This window comes from Scyliorhinus torazame, chromosome 2, assembly GCF_047496885.1.
Source record: "Scyliorhinus torazame isolate Kashiwa2021f chromosome 2, sScyTor2.1, whole genome shotgun sequence".
Lineage (NCBI taxonomy): Eukaryota > Metazoa > Chordata > Chondrichthyes > Carcharhiniformes > Scyliorhinidae > Scyliorhinus > Scyliorhinus torazame.
This window is the reverse complement of record NC_092708.1, coordinates 81,561,317-81,579,598: the sequence shown is the minus strand read 5'-3', so window position 1 is coordinate 81,579,598 and position 18,282 is coordinate 81,561,317. Positions and strand designations below refer to the sequence as shown.

The window sequence follows — 18,282 nt, the reverse complement described above, 5'->3', positions numbered from 1 at the left end:
CCTTGTTGTATTCCTCAAGTGTGTCCCGCAGTTTCTGATTCTCGGTTTCTATATTTTTCATACGTTGGACTTTGAGCTGGAGCTGTTGTCCTAGATCTAATGCTGGAAAGGGATCACTGAGGTCACTGTTGGTGACACAGATTTTCAGATTGCAATCAGCGGCTGTTCTCCAGCAGAAGTACCTCTAGGGTTTTGGATGTTTCCTGTGATCCAGATCCTTCTGATACTACACCTTCAGGATCGACTTCAGGATACTCAGCTCTTTTTTAACCTCTTTCATGATTAGACTGCCCCTTCAGCTTTTCCTCTAGTTGCTTGTATGTGCTGTTCTTTGCACTGAGCTGCTGTTCTTTGTATCTCTGAGATTATCCGTCTCCACTTGCAGCTCTGCCTTTTTCTCTTGCAGGCCAGTTTCCATACCTCCTGTCTTTCTATTTAGCTCTTCAGTTGCTTGATTTCCTGATGCAATTCAACTATCTCAGTTTGTAGTTTTTGTCGTTTAAATACTGCATTTCTGTTGTTGCCTTCACTTGTTTCAAGTGCTTTTTTTGACAGAGCAAGTTTGTTCTCCAATTCAAGGTAATTGAATTTCATGTGGTAATTCCCTTTCATGTGGCTTCTCTCTTTCTAGAGAGTCAATACTGTGCTGACGGGAATTCATTTTTGTGTTCAGCTGGTTTATGACTTGTCGATCCTTCTCAATAAGCTGTTTCTGGTGTACTATTTCTGCTCATTGAAACTGAGAGGCAAGTTGCAGGGTTTCTAGTTCCCTCTTCTCCTCCAGTAGCACAGCTTGTGTCCTCTCCAGTTCCCTCATTTCTAGCTCATGTTGCTGTTTCAATTCCAAAAGGTCATCATTTTCTTTCTGAGGACATGATATACTACACTGTGCTAGTTGTTTTTTGTTTGTCACTCAAGATCAGTGCTTTTTGGCTTATTTGTTTTCTTTCCGTGCCTTTCAAACTCGTTTGTCCTGCTCTTCAGACCGTTCGTTCTTGTTTTCTATTGTTCTGGCATGACATTTCTGTTCGATGTTTGATGAGCAGCCATTGGCATCACCGTCGTGTTTCTTTTCGAGGAAATATTTGCCTCAAGAACCTGTAAAGTCATCTTCAGAAGCAGCCCTTTGCTTCACTTTGAAGACTTTGTTTCTGTCGACTTCCGACTTGGTATTTATGCATTTTTTAACACTCTCAAGGGCACCCATATCTTCTAGGTCCACCACCCTTTCAGTAGAACCTTTTTTGTAATTCGCTGTGTGCAGAGCTGGGGCCGGAGTCTTGGATTGTTCTTCTGGAGTCAGTACTGACTTTGCATCTATGACTGCCATGTGCGCCATCGGTATATAGTTGTCTGTATCTTCGGTGTCTGTATAATCAGTGCCTGTATCGTTGGTGTCTGTATAGTCGGTGTCTTCATCGTATAATCGCTGTACTAGCTACAATGACACACATGCTGCTGTGCCTAGCAGTGATCGCTTGTTTGCTTCAACAATTGCAAATTTAACTGTGAATAATTGTGCATTCACTTCAACTTGCAGATTACACATTCCCAACGTCTTGATTGGTGCGTCATGGTAGTCAGTGAGATTGCAATCATTATCCTCTATTCGTGGTTGAATCCACATCTTCAGCAGGTCTGCTTCGTTGATTAAGTTTGCTCTGACACCTGTGTCCAGTTTGATGTTTGTGCTGTTTTGATTAATTATGAGCGGAATCATCCAATTATCCAAGTGGTTTGCTATTTCTTCTACTATTTTGTTGTTCAGCGCCTTCATTGATCAAGTCCACAAAAAAAAAAATACTTCCAGGCCATCTGGTGCATCATTAAACTCAGGTTGCTTGTTCAGGGCTGCACTTTGCACAATTGATGAATCACAAATCTTTTTAGCCTCGGCTATTACATTAACACTTTCAGGTTGCCGCGTTCTTGCAATCGAAAGGCATTGCTGGGTGTGGTAGTATGCATTAGGGGTCATGTGGGACTGTGAAGCCGTGATGTCATTGGCTGACAGATCCCGGGTCCTGGTTGGCTGTTGATCTCTAGCTCCGCCCTGAAGGCGGAGTATAAGAACCAGGAATTCTCCCCGCAGCTCCAGTCTGTTGCTGAACTGCGGGGAACGAGTCACGCTTAATAAAGCCTCATCGACTTCACCTCTATTCGTCTCTCGGGAGTCTTTGTGTGCTACAATTTATTAAGCGTGACTTCGCCATCCCCTGCCCTGACATGACAGCGGCCACAGTCATTAAAGCCCTTAGCACCATATTCACACTGTTCGGTTGCCCCGCATACGTCCATAGCGACAGGGGGTCCTCCTTCATGAGTGACGAGCTGCGCCAGTTCCTGCTCAGCAAGGGCATAGCCTCGAGCAGGACGACCAGCTACAACCCCCGGGGGAACGGGCAAGTAGAGAGGGAGAACGGCACGGTCTGGAAGACCGTCCTACTGGCCCTACGGTCCAGGGATCTCCCAGTTTCACGGTGGCAGGAGGTCCTCCCGGACGCCCTCCACTCCATCCGGTCGCTACTGTGTACCACCACTAGCCAAACGCCTCATGAGCGCCTCCTTGTCTTCCCCAGGAAGTCCTCCTCTGGAACGTCGCTGCCGACTTGGCTGGCGGCCCCAGGACCCATCTTGCTCCGGAAACATGTGCGGGCGCACAAGTCGGACCCGTTGGTCGTGAGGGTTCACCTCCTCCACGCGAACCCGCAGTACGCCTACGTGGAGTACCCCGACGGCCGACAGGACACGGTCTCCCTGCGTGATCTGGTGCCCGCCGGCAACACACACACCCCCTCGACACCAATCACCCCCTCCCTGCCACCGGCGCACCCCGCGACAGCCCCCTTCCCGGGAGGATCGGTCCTCCTCCCAGGTCCGACCAGAAGTGAAGCTGAAGCAGAAACCGTAAAGCTCCCGGAGGCGACAACACTGGAACAAGCACCACCACCACCGGGGCTGAGGCGATCGACAAGGACGACCAGACCGCCCGCCCGACTCGTGGCATCGGTGTAACACTAGAATGTTGTGGACTTTAACGAGAATGTTTTTTTTTCCTTTTCCCTCTTACAAATACTGTAAATAGTTCAAAACAAAAAGCCCTGTACATAGCCCAGTGTAGGGCACTGTAATGACATGCAAAAGTTTTTTTCCTCCCAGGACCAGCCTTGTAAACCCCTACCACCATGCGAAGCACCACCCCGCCGGGTTCATTTTTAACAAGGGGTGAATGTGGTAGTATGCATTAGGGGTCATGTGGGACTGTGAAGCCGTGATGTAATTGGCTGACAGATCCCAGGTCCTGGTTGGCTGTTGATCTCTAGCTACGCCCTGAAGGCCGAGTATAAGATCCAGGAATTCTCCCCGTAGCTCCAGTCTGTTGCTGAACTGCGGGGAACGAGTCACGCTTAATAAAGCCTCATCGACTTCACCTCTATTCGTCTCTCGGGAGTCTTTGTGCGCTACACTGGGCAAAATGGTTTCTCTTGGAGCATCTGCCGCACGTTTTGCCATATGCAGGGCATTTTCTAGGGCTGCACCTCCGACATAAAATGCCGTTCTCTTAAAATGTCTTAAAATGGCTACCGCCCAGACCAGGTTTCTGATCCCGCTGTGACACAGCAAAGATGGCGTCAGTCGTACCCTCTTTTTTCCTGCCACTTACTTGTGTTTGGGACTCAGTGATTTGCTTTTGTGAAATCTCACTGGCCTTGCATATTTTTATGGCATCTGCTAGTTTTAAATCATTTTCCCTCAGCAATAGGGCAGCGGGGTAGCACAAGTGGATAGCACTGTGGCTTCACAGCGCCAGGGTCCCAGGTTCGATTCCCCGCTGGGTCACTGTCTTTGCGGAGCCTGTACGTTCTCCCCGTGTTTGTGTGGGATTCCTCCGGGTGCTCCGGTTTCCTCCCACAGTGCAAAGACGTGCAGGTTAGGTGGATTGGCCATGCTAAATTGCCTTTAGTGTCCAAAAAGGTTAGGAGGGGTTATTGGGTTACAGGGATAAGGTGGAAGTGAGGGCTTAAGTGGGTTGGTGCGGACTCAATGGGCCGAATGGCCTCCTTCTGCACTGTATGTTCTATGTTCTATGTTCAATCACTCACGAGTCAGAATACAGGCGGGAGATAGAGATCCTAGTGGAGTGGTGTAGCGACAACAATCTCTCCCTCAATGCCAGCAAAACTAAAGAGCTGGTCATTGACTTCAGGAAGCAAAGTACAGTACACACCCCTGTCAGCATCAACGGGGCTGAGGTGGAGATGGTTAGCAGTTTCAAATTCCTAGGGGTGCACATCTCCAAAAATATGTCCTGGTCCACCCACGTCGATGCTACCACCAAGAAAGCACAACAGCGCCTATACTTCCTCAGGAAACTAAGGAAATCCGGCATGTCCACATTAACCCTTACCAACTTTTACAGATGCACCATAGAAAGCATCCTATCGGGCTGCATCACAGCCTGGTATGGCAAGTGCTCGGTCCAGGACCGCAAGAAACTTCAGAGAGTCGTGAACACCGCCCAGTCCATCACACGAACCTGCCTCCCATCCATTGACTCCATCTACACCTCCCGCTGCCTGGGGAAAGCGGGCAGCATAATCAAAGATCCCTCCCACCCGGCTTACTCACTCTTCCAACTTCTTCCATCGGGCAGGAGATACAGAAGTCTGAGAACACGCACGAACAGACTCAAAAAGAGCTTCTTCCCCACTGTCACCAGACTCCTAAATGACCCTCTTATGGACTGACCTCATTAACACTACACCCTGTATGCTTCATCCGATGATAGTGCTTATGTTACATTGTATATGTTGTGTTGCCCTATTAGGTATTTTCTTTTATTCCCTTTTCTTCCCATGTATTTAATGATCTGTTGAGCTGCTCGCAGAAAAATACTTTTCACTGTACCTCGGTACACGTGACAATAAGCAAATCCAATCCAATTATTTATTGCAGGGCAGGAACAAAGATAATAAATAGGCCTGTGATAAGATGTAAAGTTATTTTTGCAAGTACTACTTACAAAAACATATAGTGGATGATAGTCAGGCTGTCTGAATAATGCTTGGGGTGGCGATAATGTTAAGGGAGCTTCTTCTTCTTGTGCACGTATCTCTGAGTCTTCTGAGTCCATTGCAGCCTGCTCATCCAAATGTGTTTTAGTTTTATCGTCACTTGTATCAGTTGGTGTGACTAAGAAGTACTCATCCTGTATAATGAACATTAATTTAAAGAAAATAAAAAATTCAGATTAGTCAATGTCACATACATTGGCTGTGAATTCGCATTAGTAATAATTGCGAGAAGTTAGCGCTTGTCATTATCAGGTAAAACTGACAGCACATATGCAATTAAACCTGGAAATCTGTAAGCTGTTGTCAGCATTACCCTGCCCCTCCATAGGATGTGCCGTTGTCTTTGCAAATACAATCAACTTGCAAATCCCCAATTTGTTGTGAATTTAAACTAATTATGCATGGTTCTCAATTATTAAAAAGCAAAGTCTTATTCAGTCAAGAGTAACTGTGTTTTCAGTACGTCGACAGCTTTTAAATTAATGTGGCACTTAAGAAGGATCCCAAGGATAAGCTGGGTGGAGAAATTAACTAATGAAGGAGAAGTTCTTGGGGCTGGAGAACAAGAGGTGCACTAAATAATAGCTAAGGAAGCTAAATTTAGTTATTTGGACATGTTATCCAAGAGGAAGTGTGCCTTCAAGGATTGAAGGAAGGAAAGCAAGAGGTCAACAGTGAAGGAAGTAGTTAGACAACATTAAAGACTGCCTTAGCCATAACTCCAGCGAACTAATTCACTGTTGCTATGGTCAGAAGTACCTCCGCCACCAGGTATGGCACTTAGACGACCATCAACTCATAATTATTGCAGAACTACCTCTCTGGTCCTGAAAAACAAATTTTACAATTGTGGACACTTATTCCCTCAGAAGAAAAAATAAATTTGCAGTTTAAAAATATTTTTTATTTTAAAGTTTAAATTTTGATGTTAACGTTCTCCCTTGATCCCCTGTATATAATCCAATCGTCATTTAGTTTTCCATTGATTAGTGCCTTTAAATAATTATAAAAGCACAACATGAAGCACCTCAGGAAGTTTTGTTATGTTAAAGCTGCTATGTAAATATAACTTCTTGCTGTTGGCAAACTACTTTTCGGACCTGTGTGGACCATTCTTTTGCTGATGACCGCTGAATCTGGAGAAGTATCGCATTCATGCACTTTGGCACTATAAAGGCTGTGTAGATGTAAGCTATTGTTGTAAAAGATGGAATAGTAGTTAGTCCATATGGATTGGATTAGATTTGCCAAATCCGGTCAGAGACTCTTCTGAAGGTTCGATCATTTGTAGATTTGAGCACATGTCATCTTATCATGTGACATCTGGTCATATATTACCTGTGAATATTATTGCATTTGTATCAAATTTAGTTGTGCTAAAGACTATTGCGTGAGAAGCTCCATAAGCCAGGAAGCCACCCATAAACAGGTGAAGAAGCGAGACAGAGGGTGGGTAACATGGGGAGGTGGTGGCATAGCAGTATTGTCACTGGACTAGTTAATCCGAGACCCAGAGTAATGCTCTGGGGTCCCAGGTTTAAATCCCACCGCTGCAGATGGTGAAATTTGAATTCAATAAAAATCCTTAATTGGGCATTAACTGCCCACTTAAAGGACTCAAGGACTACAGGTGGGTGGCCTACCCACTATCTCCCCACTGTCCATAAAATCATGGTAGGGAGCAGGCAGGTGGATAATGGGGATGTCACCGATGGCATAGCACCCAATTTTATGGGCGCACCTTTCCATTATCCTGCCAATAGATGGCCTGTAAAATTCACCCCATGTCTCTCTCCACCCCTATGCTCACAATTCTCCAACCTGATGGAAAAGAGGAGTTGGATGAAGATGGAGCTGCCACATACATAAAATTGATGGAGGGTGTTTCACTTACGAAAAAAGATCCTGATGTTATGCTCACTTTCCAGGATAATCTGATTTTCCAAATAACATGACCAAGCCAGGCCTGGCGATGGAATGACCAGACTAGTTGTGCATCAAGTTAGTTGCAGCTCTCAGACATGAGGAAGTAAAATTTTTAATATATGTGGATGAGATGACATTGTTGCCTTTCTAATTCACCTCCAGCACTTAATTGCTGAAAGTCTCAGCCAAGCCTTTCTATGGGTTTAAAAACACCGATTTTGGACAAACTCAACCAGGCCTGGCAGCATCTGCGGAGAGAAACAGAATTAAGAGGCGCAATTTCCTGTGTCCTGCCGGAATTGGGGCGGGATGTGGCCGGTAGATCCAGAGAGAGGCCTTCCCCAGGATTCCCGATGGCTGTTATGATTCACAAGATGTAGCACGGTAGCATTGTGGATAGCACAATTGCTTCACAGATCCAGGTTCGATTCCAAGCTTGGGTCACTGTCTATGCGGAGTCTGCACGTTCTCTCCATGTGTGCGTGGCTTTCCTCCGGGTGTTCCCGTTTCCTCCCACAGTCCAAAGATGTGCAGGTTAGGTGGATTGGCCATGCTAAATTGCCCTTAGTGTCCAAAATTGCCCTCAGTGTGGGTGGGGTTACTGGGTTATGGGGATATGGTAGAGGTGTAGGCTTGGGTAGGGTGCTCTTTCCAAGAGACGGTACAAACTCGATGGCCAAATGGCCTCCTTCTGCACTGTAAATTCTATGAATGTAATCAGATCTTGCGAGACAACGTGCTCTGAGTCCTGCCCACAATGGCTGGCGAGTTAAGTGAGTTGAAAAACCCACCTAGCTGTGCTGACGCTTGATGGAAATGCCACTCGGCATCTATCAGCCTCACCGAGGAGCCCCTAGCCAAGCTTGTACTGATCCCCACAAATGGCGACCAAGCAGAACAGCACTTGTGGGGGTGGGGGTCTCCTAGGCGACTGGAGGCCTCCGGGACTGGTGACACCTGGCACATCTGTTTCCACCCAGCACCTTGGTACGGCCGTCCTCAAACCATGGCAGTGCCACCTGGCATCCTGGCAGTGCCACTGAGTGCCAGCCTAGCAGTGCCAAGTGCCAGGCTGGAATATTGTCCATGTCGAGGATTGGGCCTGGGCATGCCCTTCACGTCGGGAGCGGGGGGGGGGGGGGGGGGGGGATGGATTGGGGATCCATTTAAACATGGCACACCTATCTCTTCCTGCACTGTGGAGCTTCGATGAGCGGGAAATGACACTGTGTGGCCTTTGGGCAAGGGGGGATCCCTGTCGGGGCCTCAAATAGTAAGAGTGGCATTAGATAGCGGGGTTGTTCCCGGTGCTACAAGAGTTTGTTTTTGGTTAGATCGTGTCCAACGCTTTGGGTCTAAATGACCCTCTTACAGATTTGTTGCAGGTGGCCGACACCTTCTCTGGTGCTGCCACTGCTACATCAGCTGGATTATTCTTGGAACTGCTGATGAAGTCCATCAGGGCTCAACATGAATGCTAAATAACTCTTCACCCAGGAAACTGAATGTAAAGGTGAAGTTGTTGCAGCATGATCATGTCTTATCCCGACCCTATAAGAGTCATTCGATTTAAATCCTTAAAAAATCCTTAAAAGACAGAGGGCACGATTCTCTGGAAAGATTTCTAAGTGTGGTAGTGAGCAGGAACTGCCGCGAGCTTCCCGGCCCTCACCCAGCGAGGCCGACAACACTATTCAACATTAATTGGTCCACTTGACTGTATGATATCATGGTTGTGTTGAAATTCACAACTGACCGAATGTTAGAGTCAGGTAACCTCAGACTGACTAGGGAGCTGAGAAAGAGAGGCTGCTTGTGCATGTTAATACTGTTATTCATCTGTTGTTTTCTATATATTTGACCCACAGTTAATGTTAATAAATCGTTTTTAGCTTTAGCTATAAGTGTTCTTGTAATATAAATCAGGCCATCCAACAAGAACATAACATGGTACAAGGGCTGGATGGAATTAAATGCTGAGAAAGAAACTATCAACCTGCCACAAGGTCCACAGAGATTTGAAGATTTTGCAGACTGCAAGAATTAACAACATGGAGTGGTTGAAGCCACCAATGAGTCTCAGATTTCATGGTAATGTGGACAGCAACTGGCATGTGTTTGAACAATAATTTATTCTGTTTCTTACTGCAGTAAATTTAGGAGATGAATCAGATTCAATAAGGTAGCGATGCTCCTAACAGCAGGATCCGAAGCAATTGTTGTGTTTAATACATTTAAATTTGTAAACGATAAAGACAGTAAAAATTAAAACAAAGTAATTTGAAGAATTGGTACACATTGCATCCCCAGAAAGAATGAAATTTATGAATGCTATGTGTTTAGAAAACATTTGCAGAATGGAGAGTTCATTGGTCATTTCACCACTGATTTAATGTTAAAAGCTAAAACCTGTAATTTTTCTGTGGTGGAAGATTCCATGATTTGGGACCAGATTGTGTTTGCTGTGAATGAAAATAAGCTGAGGGAATAGTTGCTGAGTGAATCGGAGCTGTCTTTGGAACAAATAGTTCAGATTTGTCAGGCTCACGAGCCAGCAGCATAGCATTCTAAAATATCTCTCAGTAATGGCGGTGAGTTCTTGGAGTAAAGCACTCAGGTTGCCGCCCTTTTTCCAAAAAGGTTGGAAACTTAAAAAAAGAAAAGCAGAAACGTTTCTGAAGTTTCCCGCACAGCAGCAACCAGGTTCAAGATCAGGAGAAAGTATTTCTGTGTAAAAGATATGGTCAAAGGCACAAATTAAGGCAGTGTCCAGCATTCGGCAAGTTTTGTTCCAGATGCAAAGGAAAAAAAATCACTTTGCTCAGAATTGTTACTCGAAGCTCAACACCAGATCAGTCAGCACAATGGAAGATACAGTCTCCAGTGTTGAAATACCATTGTTTGTTGGAATAATAACAGAGAAGAAGAATCTTTTGGAGACATCAAAAAATTCTCCAGCACTTAAGAAAATGCAAACTGATAATCCATTTAAAATAAATGCCGTTGATGAGGACAAATTGCTGCTACCACTTGAAGTGAACGGTACAGTAGTCCAATTAAAGTTAGATACTGGTGCCAAAGCCAATTGAATCAGCATGAATGATTTTAAAAATCTAAAAATTCAGCCAATTAGAAGAAATCACAAAATATCTCTGAGAGATTATAATGGTTTGAAGTATTAAATGTTATTATGCTTGTAACCCGAGTGTGGTGGTGAAGAACACGGTTTATTCTGTCCCATTCTGTATTGTATCTGAGGACTTGGATTCATTATTAGGTGATCAGTCCTATGAAGAATTAGGTCTCGTGCAGTTGGTATACAGCATCCACAAAGGATTGGATCAACACTCCAACGATTCTGAGAACATTATCAGCAAATGTAGCCATGTGTTCCCAAGTTTTGGTGCACTACCATTCACCTACAAGATACAACTCAAAGAGGATGCAAAACTTGTGATACATGCACAAAGAAGAGTACCTGCACCTCTTCAGGATCGCCCCAAAGGGTGCTCGACAGAATGATAAAATTAAAAGTAATCAGAAATATAGAAGAACCTACCGATTGGGTAAACGCCATGGTATGTACAAAGAAAAAGAATGCCGATATTCGCATATGAGAATATCAAAAGTGAACAGTACCAAATACCAAAGTGTGAAGAAATCACAACTGCGATGGCTGCTGCACAATTCTTGACGCATCTCAAGGTTTCTGGCATTTAAAGCTAGAGGAACAAAGTACAAAGTACTGCACTTTTAAAAAGCCGTTTAGACGATATTGCTTTCTGAGAATGCCGTTTGGCAGAATTTCAGCATCAGAAATGTTTCACCATACCATGGAGCACATAATCAAAGGTGTATGTGTGTACGTGGATGATATAATTATTTGGAGCTCAACTGTAGAAGAACACAATATGAGGTTGCTTAAAGTTTTAAGCGTCAGGAGAAATGGGCTGAAGCTCAACAAGCAAAAGTGCCAATTTGGAGTAACTGAGGTCACATTTCTAGGTGACAAGCTGTCATCGCATAGCATTGAACCTGACAAGGACAAAATCCAAGCAATTCTCAACATGCCAAAACCACACGCCAAGAAAGCCATCACAAGAGTGATAAGTATGACCAAATTTTTAGGGAAATTCATTCCAAACCTGCCAGCAAAAACACATCTACGTGATCTCCTGCACAAGACAACGGATTTCACTTGGACTGAGCAGCATGAGCAAGAGTGGAAGAAGCTCAAGACTTTACTAATCACTACACCAGTTCTCACATTTTTTGACTCACCGAAGCAGATTAAAATGTACGCGTCAAAATATGGTCCAGGAGCAGTACTTCTGCCCTCAAGCATCACGAATGGAAATCAGTCACATATACATTCCAATCTATGACACCAACAGAGCAGAGGTACGCCCGGCGGGCACTCGGAGTGGCGGCTGCGGACTGAGTCCGCAACCGCCCTGGTGGGGTCGGGGGGATCCATCACCGGGGGGAGCCCTCCAGGACGGCCAGGCTTGCAATCGGGGGGGGGGCCACCAATCGTCGGGCGGGCCCGATCTGTGAGGGCCGATATTGTCGGGGCCGGTCTGGGGTGTGGATCCGCCATGTTTCGTGGGGCCGCCGCAGGCCATTGCTGGGCACATACGCGGACCCCCGGCCGGCAGTGCAGGGCCCCCTATCAGCAGCCGGAACTCTGAGTAACACTGCCCTATTAGCCCCCCTCAGGTAGGAGAATCACTCTGGACTTTCTCCAGGAAAGTCCAGAGTGATTTGTGCCCGTTTTCTCGTGGACGTGGGGACATAGCCCCATTATCAGGGAATTCCACCCATGGGCTTTCAACTTGCACAGTTGAGACAGATCATCGTCCCTTGGTTAACATCATCAAGAAGAATCTCAACCAAATTTCTCTGTGCATTCAGAGGTTGATGATAAAGTTACAATGCTATGACTTCAATCTCATCTACACACCAGGCAAATATTTGTTCTTAGCAGATGCATTATCGAGAGCAGTGATACAAAATATTAGTAGTGAAATTGCTGAAGGTATAGATCTGCAAGTCAATCTTATTTCCACACTACTTCCAGTATCAGATACAAAACTACATAAGATCCAAGAAGAGACCAGGAAGGGTCAATCTCTTCAAGAGGCGATGAGGAACATCAACTCACACTGGCTCAAAGGTCAATGTATGGAGTTCTACAATATAAGATCTGAACTCAGTATCATTAATGGAGTGGTACTTCATTTGAACACTACAGTCATACCTCAATCTCTTCGCAAAGATGTACTTAAGAGGAGAGCTCGTGACTCTGTTTCCTGGCCAGATATAAACCAGGATATTGACAGGAGGGTCAGTTGTTGACACTTGCCAGATGCATCGTTTCAAGCAAACAAGATAATCAATGCAAATATCTGATTTACATACGGCACCATGGCAGAATGTAACTATGGATCTTTTTCACCTACGAGGGAAAGATTACTTAATTATCATAGATTATTTTTCAAACTATCCCGAAATGGCTCTACTGTCAAGCATATTGGCAAGCAGTATAATACTGCATACCAAGTCAATTTTTGCGAGACACGGAATTCCACAAGTCGTTGTGGGTGACAACAGTCCTTATTTTAGCTGTAAAGTGTGGCAACACTTTGCAGTCACGTATGATTTCAATCACGCCACGTCAAGTTCGCTGTACCCACAAGCCAATGGCAAAGCTGAGAAAGGTGTACATATTGTCAAGCAATTGTTAAAGAAGACAATGGACTGCCAATCTGATCCATACCTTGCACTATTGAGTTACAAAGCGTCACCATTGTTACATGGTAGATCGCCAGCAGAGTTACTCATGAACAGAAAGTTGCGTACCACACTTCCATACTTGGGAAAAGGAGGAAAATGCAGTGGTATTGCAGGAAGTGCAAAACCATTAAAGCAAAATAAAAGCAGTTCTATGATAGAATGTCGAGAACTTTACCACCTCTGAGTAGTGAAGACATTATGAGAATAGAATATTCAGGCATTTGGTCGAGAAAAGCCATTGTACTTGAAGAAGTAGCACCTCGTTCCTACAATGCACTGGCAGAGTACGGGTTGATTTTAAGAAGAAATTGTCGCACGCTCTTGAAAACCAGAGAAGACTTTCACAACGACATGATAGATGACAAATCTATGTCAGAATCAACGTCAGCTGCAGTGGCAGATAGTTCAGCAGTTCCTAAGCACGAGAATGTCATGGAAAACATTGAATCAACAAGTTCTGAGCAGCAAGATAAAACTCTGAGAAGATCAACCAGAGTCAGAAGAAAACCTGATCAACTCAATTTGTAGATTTGGACTATTTGTACATACTATGCTTGCTGTTCTTGTGTGTATATATATATATTTGTGAAACCAGTTTTTAAAATATTAAAGTAAAAAATTAATACTGTTAGACTCACAGGCTAATTATATCACATGAAATGAAATGAAATGAAAATCGCTTATTGTCACAAGTAGGCTTCAAATTAAGTTACTATGAAAAGCCCCTAGTCGCCACATTCAGGCGCCTGTTCAGGGAGGCTGGTACGGGAATTGAACCGTGCTGCTGGCCTGCCTTGGTCTGTTTAAAAGCCAGCTCTTTAGCCCTGTGCTAAACCAGCCCCTTTGTAGTATGTAAATATACTGTATGTAAATATACTGATGATAATGTATTGATTTATTCCTTCAAAGGAAAGGGGATGTAGTGATATCAGGTTGTGTTGTAATTCACTGACAAACCACTAGGAGTCTCATTCATATATAAATGTTACAGTCACGTGACCTCAGACTGACTAGGGAGCTCAGAAAGAGAGGTTGCTTGTGCATGTTAATACTGTTATTTTCTATATATTTCACCCACAGTTAATATTAATAAATCGTTATAGCTTTAGCTACAAGTATTCATCAATAACATTACATTAACAAGGCTCCACGGCTCTTCTAGCTGCAAATGAAGCTGATTTGCTGGGACAGCGCTCGCCAACCCCCACTAACAAGGTGCAGCAGCACTTACAGAACCAGCCCCTCTCAGCTCGCAGATTCACTGAGAAGACTGGCTCCAAGATTCGGGGATGCAGACCTGAAGAGGCTCCTCGATGGGGTGGAGGCCAGGAGGAATGTCCTGTTCCCCTGAGGGTCCTGGTGGGTTAGCCACAGGGCAGCCACTGCCACTTGGGACAAGATGGTGGTGGCCATAAGCTTGGGCAGGATGACCAGGACTGGCTTTCTGTATCGTAAGAAGGTCAACGACCTAAACCGGGCAGCATGGGTGAGTTGACACCAATGCCCCCCATCTCTGAATCCCCCCCCCCCCCCCCAACTGAGACCTTTACACCACCACATGAGCAACCACCCTTCCAACCCTCTCTTCAGCCTCCCAACTCTCCCTTCAACCTCCCTCCCTTCAACGCCCCCAAAAGCCTTTCTTTACCCACCCCGTTCCCACCACTGTGAACCACGGGTGTGGCTAATGATGCCCTTTCTGTGTCTCCACAGGAGAAGCTCCCCCACAATCGGCGGGAGAGGGCCTGGACTGGCAGAGTCATGCCGGACATACAAATCCTCACCACCTTCAAGGAACGGGCCCTGCAGGTGACTGGAGTGGCCGAGGACTGAGCAGTCACTAATGCAGAGGTTGGAGGATACCGGAGAGGTGAGGTGGGCCCCACCCAGACATGAGTTGTTATTGCCATACTGACTGAGCCATCCCTCCCACTGACCACATGTCCATTCTCCCGCAGGTCCTCCAGCCGGCCCATCAGGGGTGTCAACCTCTCCTGCCTCCCATGAGACCACCCAGAAGGAGAGCTCCGACGATGCCACAGTCGCTGTGTCACAGCTGTCAACCCCACCCTCCACCAGCACAGAGACACAAACCTCGGTGGGAAAAGTTACTGGTCAGGCTTCTGGGGCGCAATCTCGTGAGCATCACACAGTTGCTGATTTACATCAGGTGGAGACAGGAACCCCAGGGGAGACAGCAGTCAGAGGTATGCTGGAACCCCGGACCCAACTGGGTCCTGGCCTTATGCCTAGCCTCTGGTACAGGGTTACCTGCAGCTGATGGAGATGATAGGGTTCGGCTGGGATATTTAGAGGGAGATGTCAGCCACAATCCAGCAGGTCCATAGCCACTTGGAGGAGTCCCAGAGGCTACGGGCGCAGGAGATGTCCCCGGCAATGCCTGGCACCGAGGCCAACGCTGGTAGGGTGGACCGCAGTGGAGAGCCAGGTGCATGATGTTGGCAACATGAGTGAAGGTGTCCAAAGCATATCGCAGTCAGTGACGACCATGGCTGAGGGCCTTGCCAGCCTGTCTGAGTCGCTGGAGGACATGATCCAGTACCAGGCTGTCGTTGGTGAGGTGCTGCAGAACATGTTCCGCTCTCAGTTGGGAATGGACAAGGCGCTGCGGAGCTTCTCCCAGTCGCAGGTGGGCATTGCCGAAGCACCGAAGAGTGTGGGCTAATCACTGAAGAGCATCGGCGAGGGTGTCGATACCTTGGTGCAGACATTGGGAGCCGCGAGGACTGGCAGAGCCAGATGACGCAGAGGCAGCTAGTTCATGCCCTCCATCCCGCGGTAAACCCCTGGGCCCTATGGGCACTGACCGGGAGGGGGCGGTACTGGATACCAACCCGGATCCGTCCCATGGAATGGGATGGTGGCCACCAGCTCCCCTGAGTTCCACCCCTCTGATGAGGCCGCGTCGTGAGGTCTTCACACGGGACAGGCTGGCACAGCTGTGCATGTGGCACTGAGAAGTGCACCAAGGCCCTCTGATAACGCCAGCAAGGGGCATCGAAGACCACGGGACAAGGTAAGCAGCTGGGTACCTCCACCTTAGATGTGGTTCCTGGGGACATACATAGATGTAACGGTAGAGCTAAGGAGTTAAGCATGTTGAGGATCACTGAGGGCACTGGGGAGGGGGGGAGAGGGCGGAGGGGGGGGGAGGATAGGTAGATGATGGGGTGAGGGAGGTGGTGGGGAGAGTGGGGCAGCACCACCAGGAGAGTGGGGAATTGTTGGACACCTGGATATCTGTGGCACATTATCAACCCACAAGCAGTAGGATGCCTCTGTCCCTTTTTTCCCCGCAATGCAGCCCAACCTCTGAATCCTTGGCCCATCCCTCCAGGCTCCCCCCCCCCCTCCCCGTGGCACTCACCCACCGTTCGACCATGGACATGTTCCTGGATGTGTCCCATTCCCTGGGTGTTCAGATGCTGGCTGCTGAGCGTGTGGTATTGTCTCCCGCAATGTTCAGGCACAATGTCCATGCATCAGGGTCTGATTGGGAAGCTAGGCAATGGCTCCCCCATGCTATATGGCCCACCTACCCATGGGAATCTACTTTGGGTGTGTGAAGTGCTCACTTAACCATGATTGGCAATTCGCTATTAGCAATAGCCTTCATCCATACGGCAAGAGGCCTCGGCAGCCGATGGGGGTTATAGGTGATCGGTGGGGCATACAGGGATGGGCTCGGATTTCCCCTGTAATGGGTACACAAGATCCAGGGGTTGACATGGTGGTGCTGTGCATGGCTACCCCCTCTCATTGCCTTCCCCTCCCCCTTTGCATGGTGGTCCACCTCTGGGGAGGGTGCCACCCACAGCAGAGAATGTCCACCCCAGCAGAGGGTGTCCCCCACCCCCCAGCCTAGGGTGTCCTCCCCCAGCTGAGTGTCCCCCCCCCCTCCCAACCCCCCCACCACAGCCGAGGGTCTTCCCCGCCAAGCACTGGAGCGCTAAGACCAGCGCCCCAGGGTTCTTAACCTGTGAGCAAAGATGACAACTCACCTCCTGGGCAGCTCGTAGAAGCCCTCCGCCAAGTTCCCGTTTTTTAAAAGGAGTACTGATCAGCAGCAGCTTAACCACTTGCTGGGGAGACCGGTGAATGATGGGAGGCAGCTGGATATAAGGTTGCTCCCGTTAATTGTATGGAAATAGGGCTTAAGTGGTGAGATCCCGATTTCGTCTGTGGGAGGGGGCCGGTTGTATCACAAACTGTTTGACACCCGACGTGGTTTTCATTTTCGCTGTCTCCTGTTATTCCCTGGTCTCGTTTCGCTCGAGCGAGAGCGCAATGATGCCTGAGAATCACGCCCAAAGCTCTTCTGTATTATACTCCTGCGTTTACCTTAATGGCTGAACAGATGTGTACATATGATAGACACAAATTTGGTGAGATTGATCCCTGTCGGATTTTCCTCCCTCATCCCACCCCTCATTCCAATTAAGCTTGCTGCAGCTATCCAGAAGTGAATCAATGGATGGTCAGTTCACCTGAACCTCTACATCATCTTTCTTGTAGTTACACTTCCAAGTATTTATAAGAAAGTGTGTGCATTAGTAATCAGTGAATAATATTATCTTTGTTTCTGTTAACACGGTTAATGTTAGAGATTTTCAGTAAATTTGTTTTCATAAGTTCAAATAATGTGGACATGCGCCATTTTTCAGGGAATCTACTAAAATATCAAGACCAATCATGCAAACTGGATGTAATACTATTGATTTCTTATATTTTGGACAGTTATTGCAGCTTTACTATTAAGGTACAAATTGCCAGATTAAAAATGGCTCATTTATAACAAGGTAAGTTGATCAGCAAAAATTGATAGATACACTAAAGATGCAACATCTTACAGAGGTTTTCCCCTTTTGAAGTGTAAATGATACCAAAGGTCGTTATTTGGCATAGAATATTTAATGGCCATAATAATCTCCTAAATTTAGATTTTAAATCGATTCTTGAAATAAAAGCTCTTACATTTATATTTAAAAATATTATGCTGAATTAAATAAGACTAATTACCTCTGCTCCTGACCTGAGGGGTCTTGACAATGTTAACGGAAGATAACTGGATGAAACATATTGGCTAGAGTACGGTTTGTAATCCATTTGTTTGTAACGTTGAAAAACCTGTAAAAATTTACAAATTACATGAAGTAAAATGTTACACTTAGGAAGAGGGTTAAAAGTAACTGAAGATCAGTTTTACAGAAGAAATGAAAGATACAAAAATGAATAGTTTCAGGCATTTTTGTGTTCCACATTATTTTAGTACGACATCAGATGAATTTAAAACATAACTCTGACACTCTGGGTTGGATTTTCAAGTGAAACAGGGTTGGGATTGGAGGCAGGTGGGTGCCAAATTCATGCTAGAGTCCTCTGCCACCATCCTGACTCCAAGCCATTTTCAATGCGAGTAGTGTGGGATGGATAGGCTGCTCGTCCACCGGCAAGTGGTGGGCAG

The 18,282-nt window shown here is 46.4% G+C and overlaps 1 protein-coding gene across 3 annotated transcripts in view; it reads right to left on the bottom strand.

The window, feature by feature from the left end:
* cfap221 (cilia and flagella associated protein 221) overlaps positions 1–18,282 on the bottom strand; it is a 287,241-nt gene that overhangs the window by 48,460 nt on the left and 220,499 nt on the right. For all 3 annotated transcript variants that reach the window (XM_072473164.1, XM_072473166.1, XM_072473165.1), the window contains 2 exons: positions 17,838–17,945; positions 5,024–5,209 (listed from right to left, as the gene is read on the bottom strand). In XM_072473164.1, coding sequence (XP_072329265.1) covers positions 5,024–5,209; positions 17,838–17,945 — 294 coding nt within the window. The remainder of the gene's footprint in view (positions 1–5,023; positions 5,210–17,837; positions 17,946–18,282) is intronic.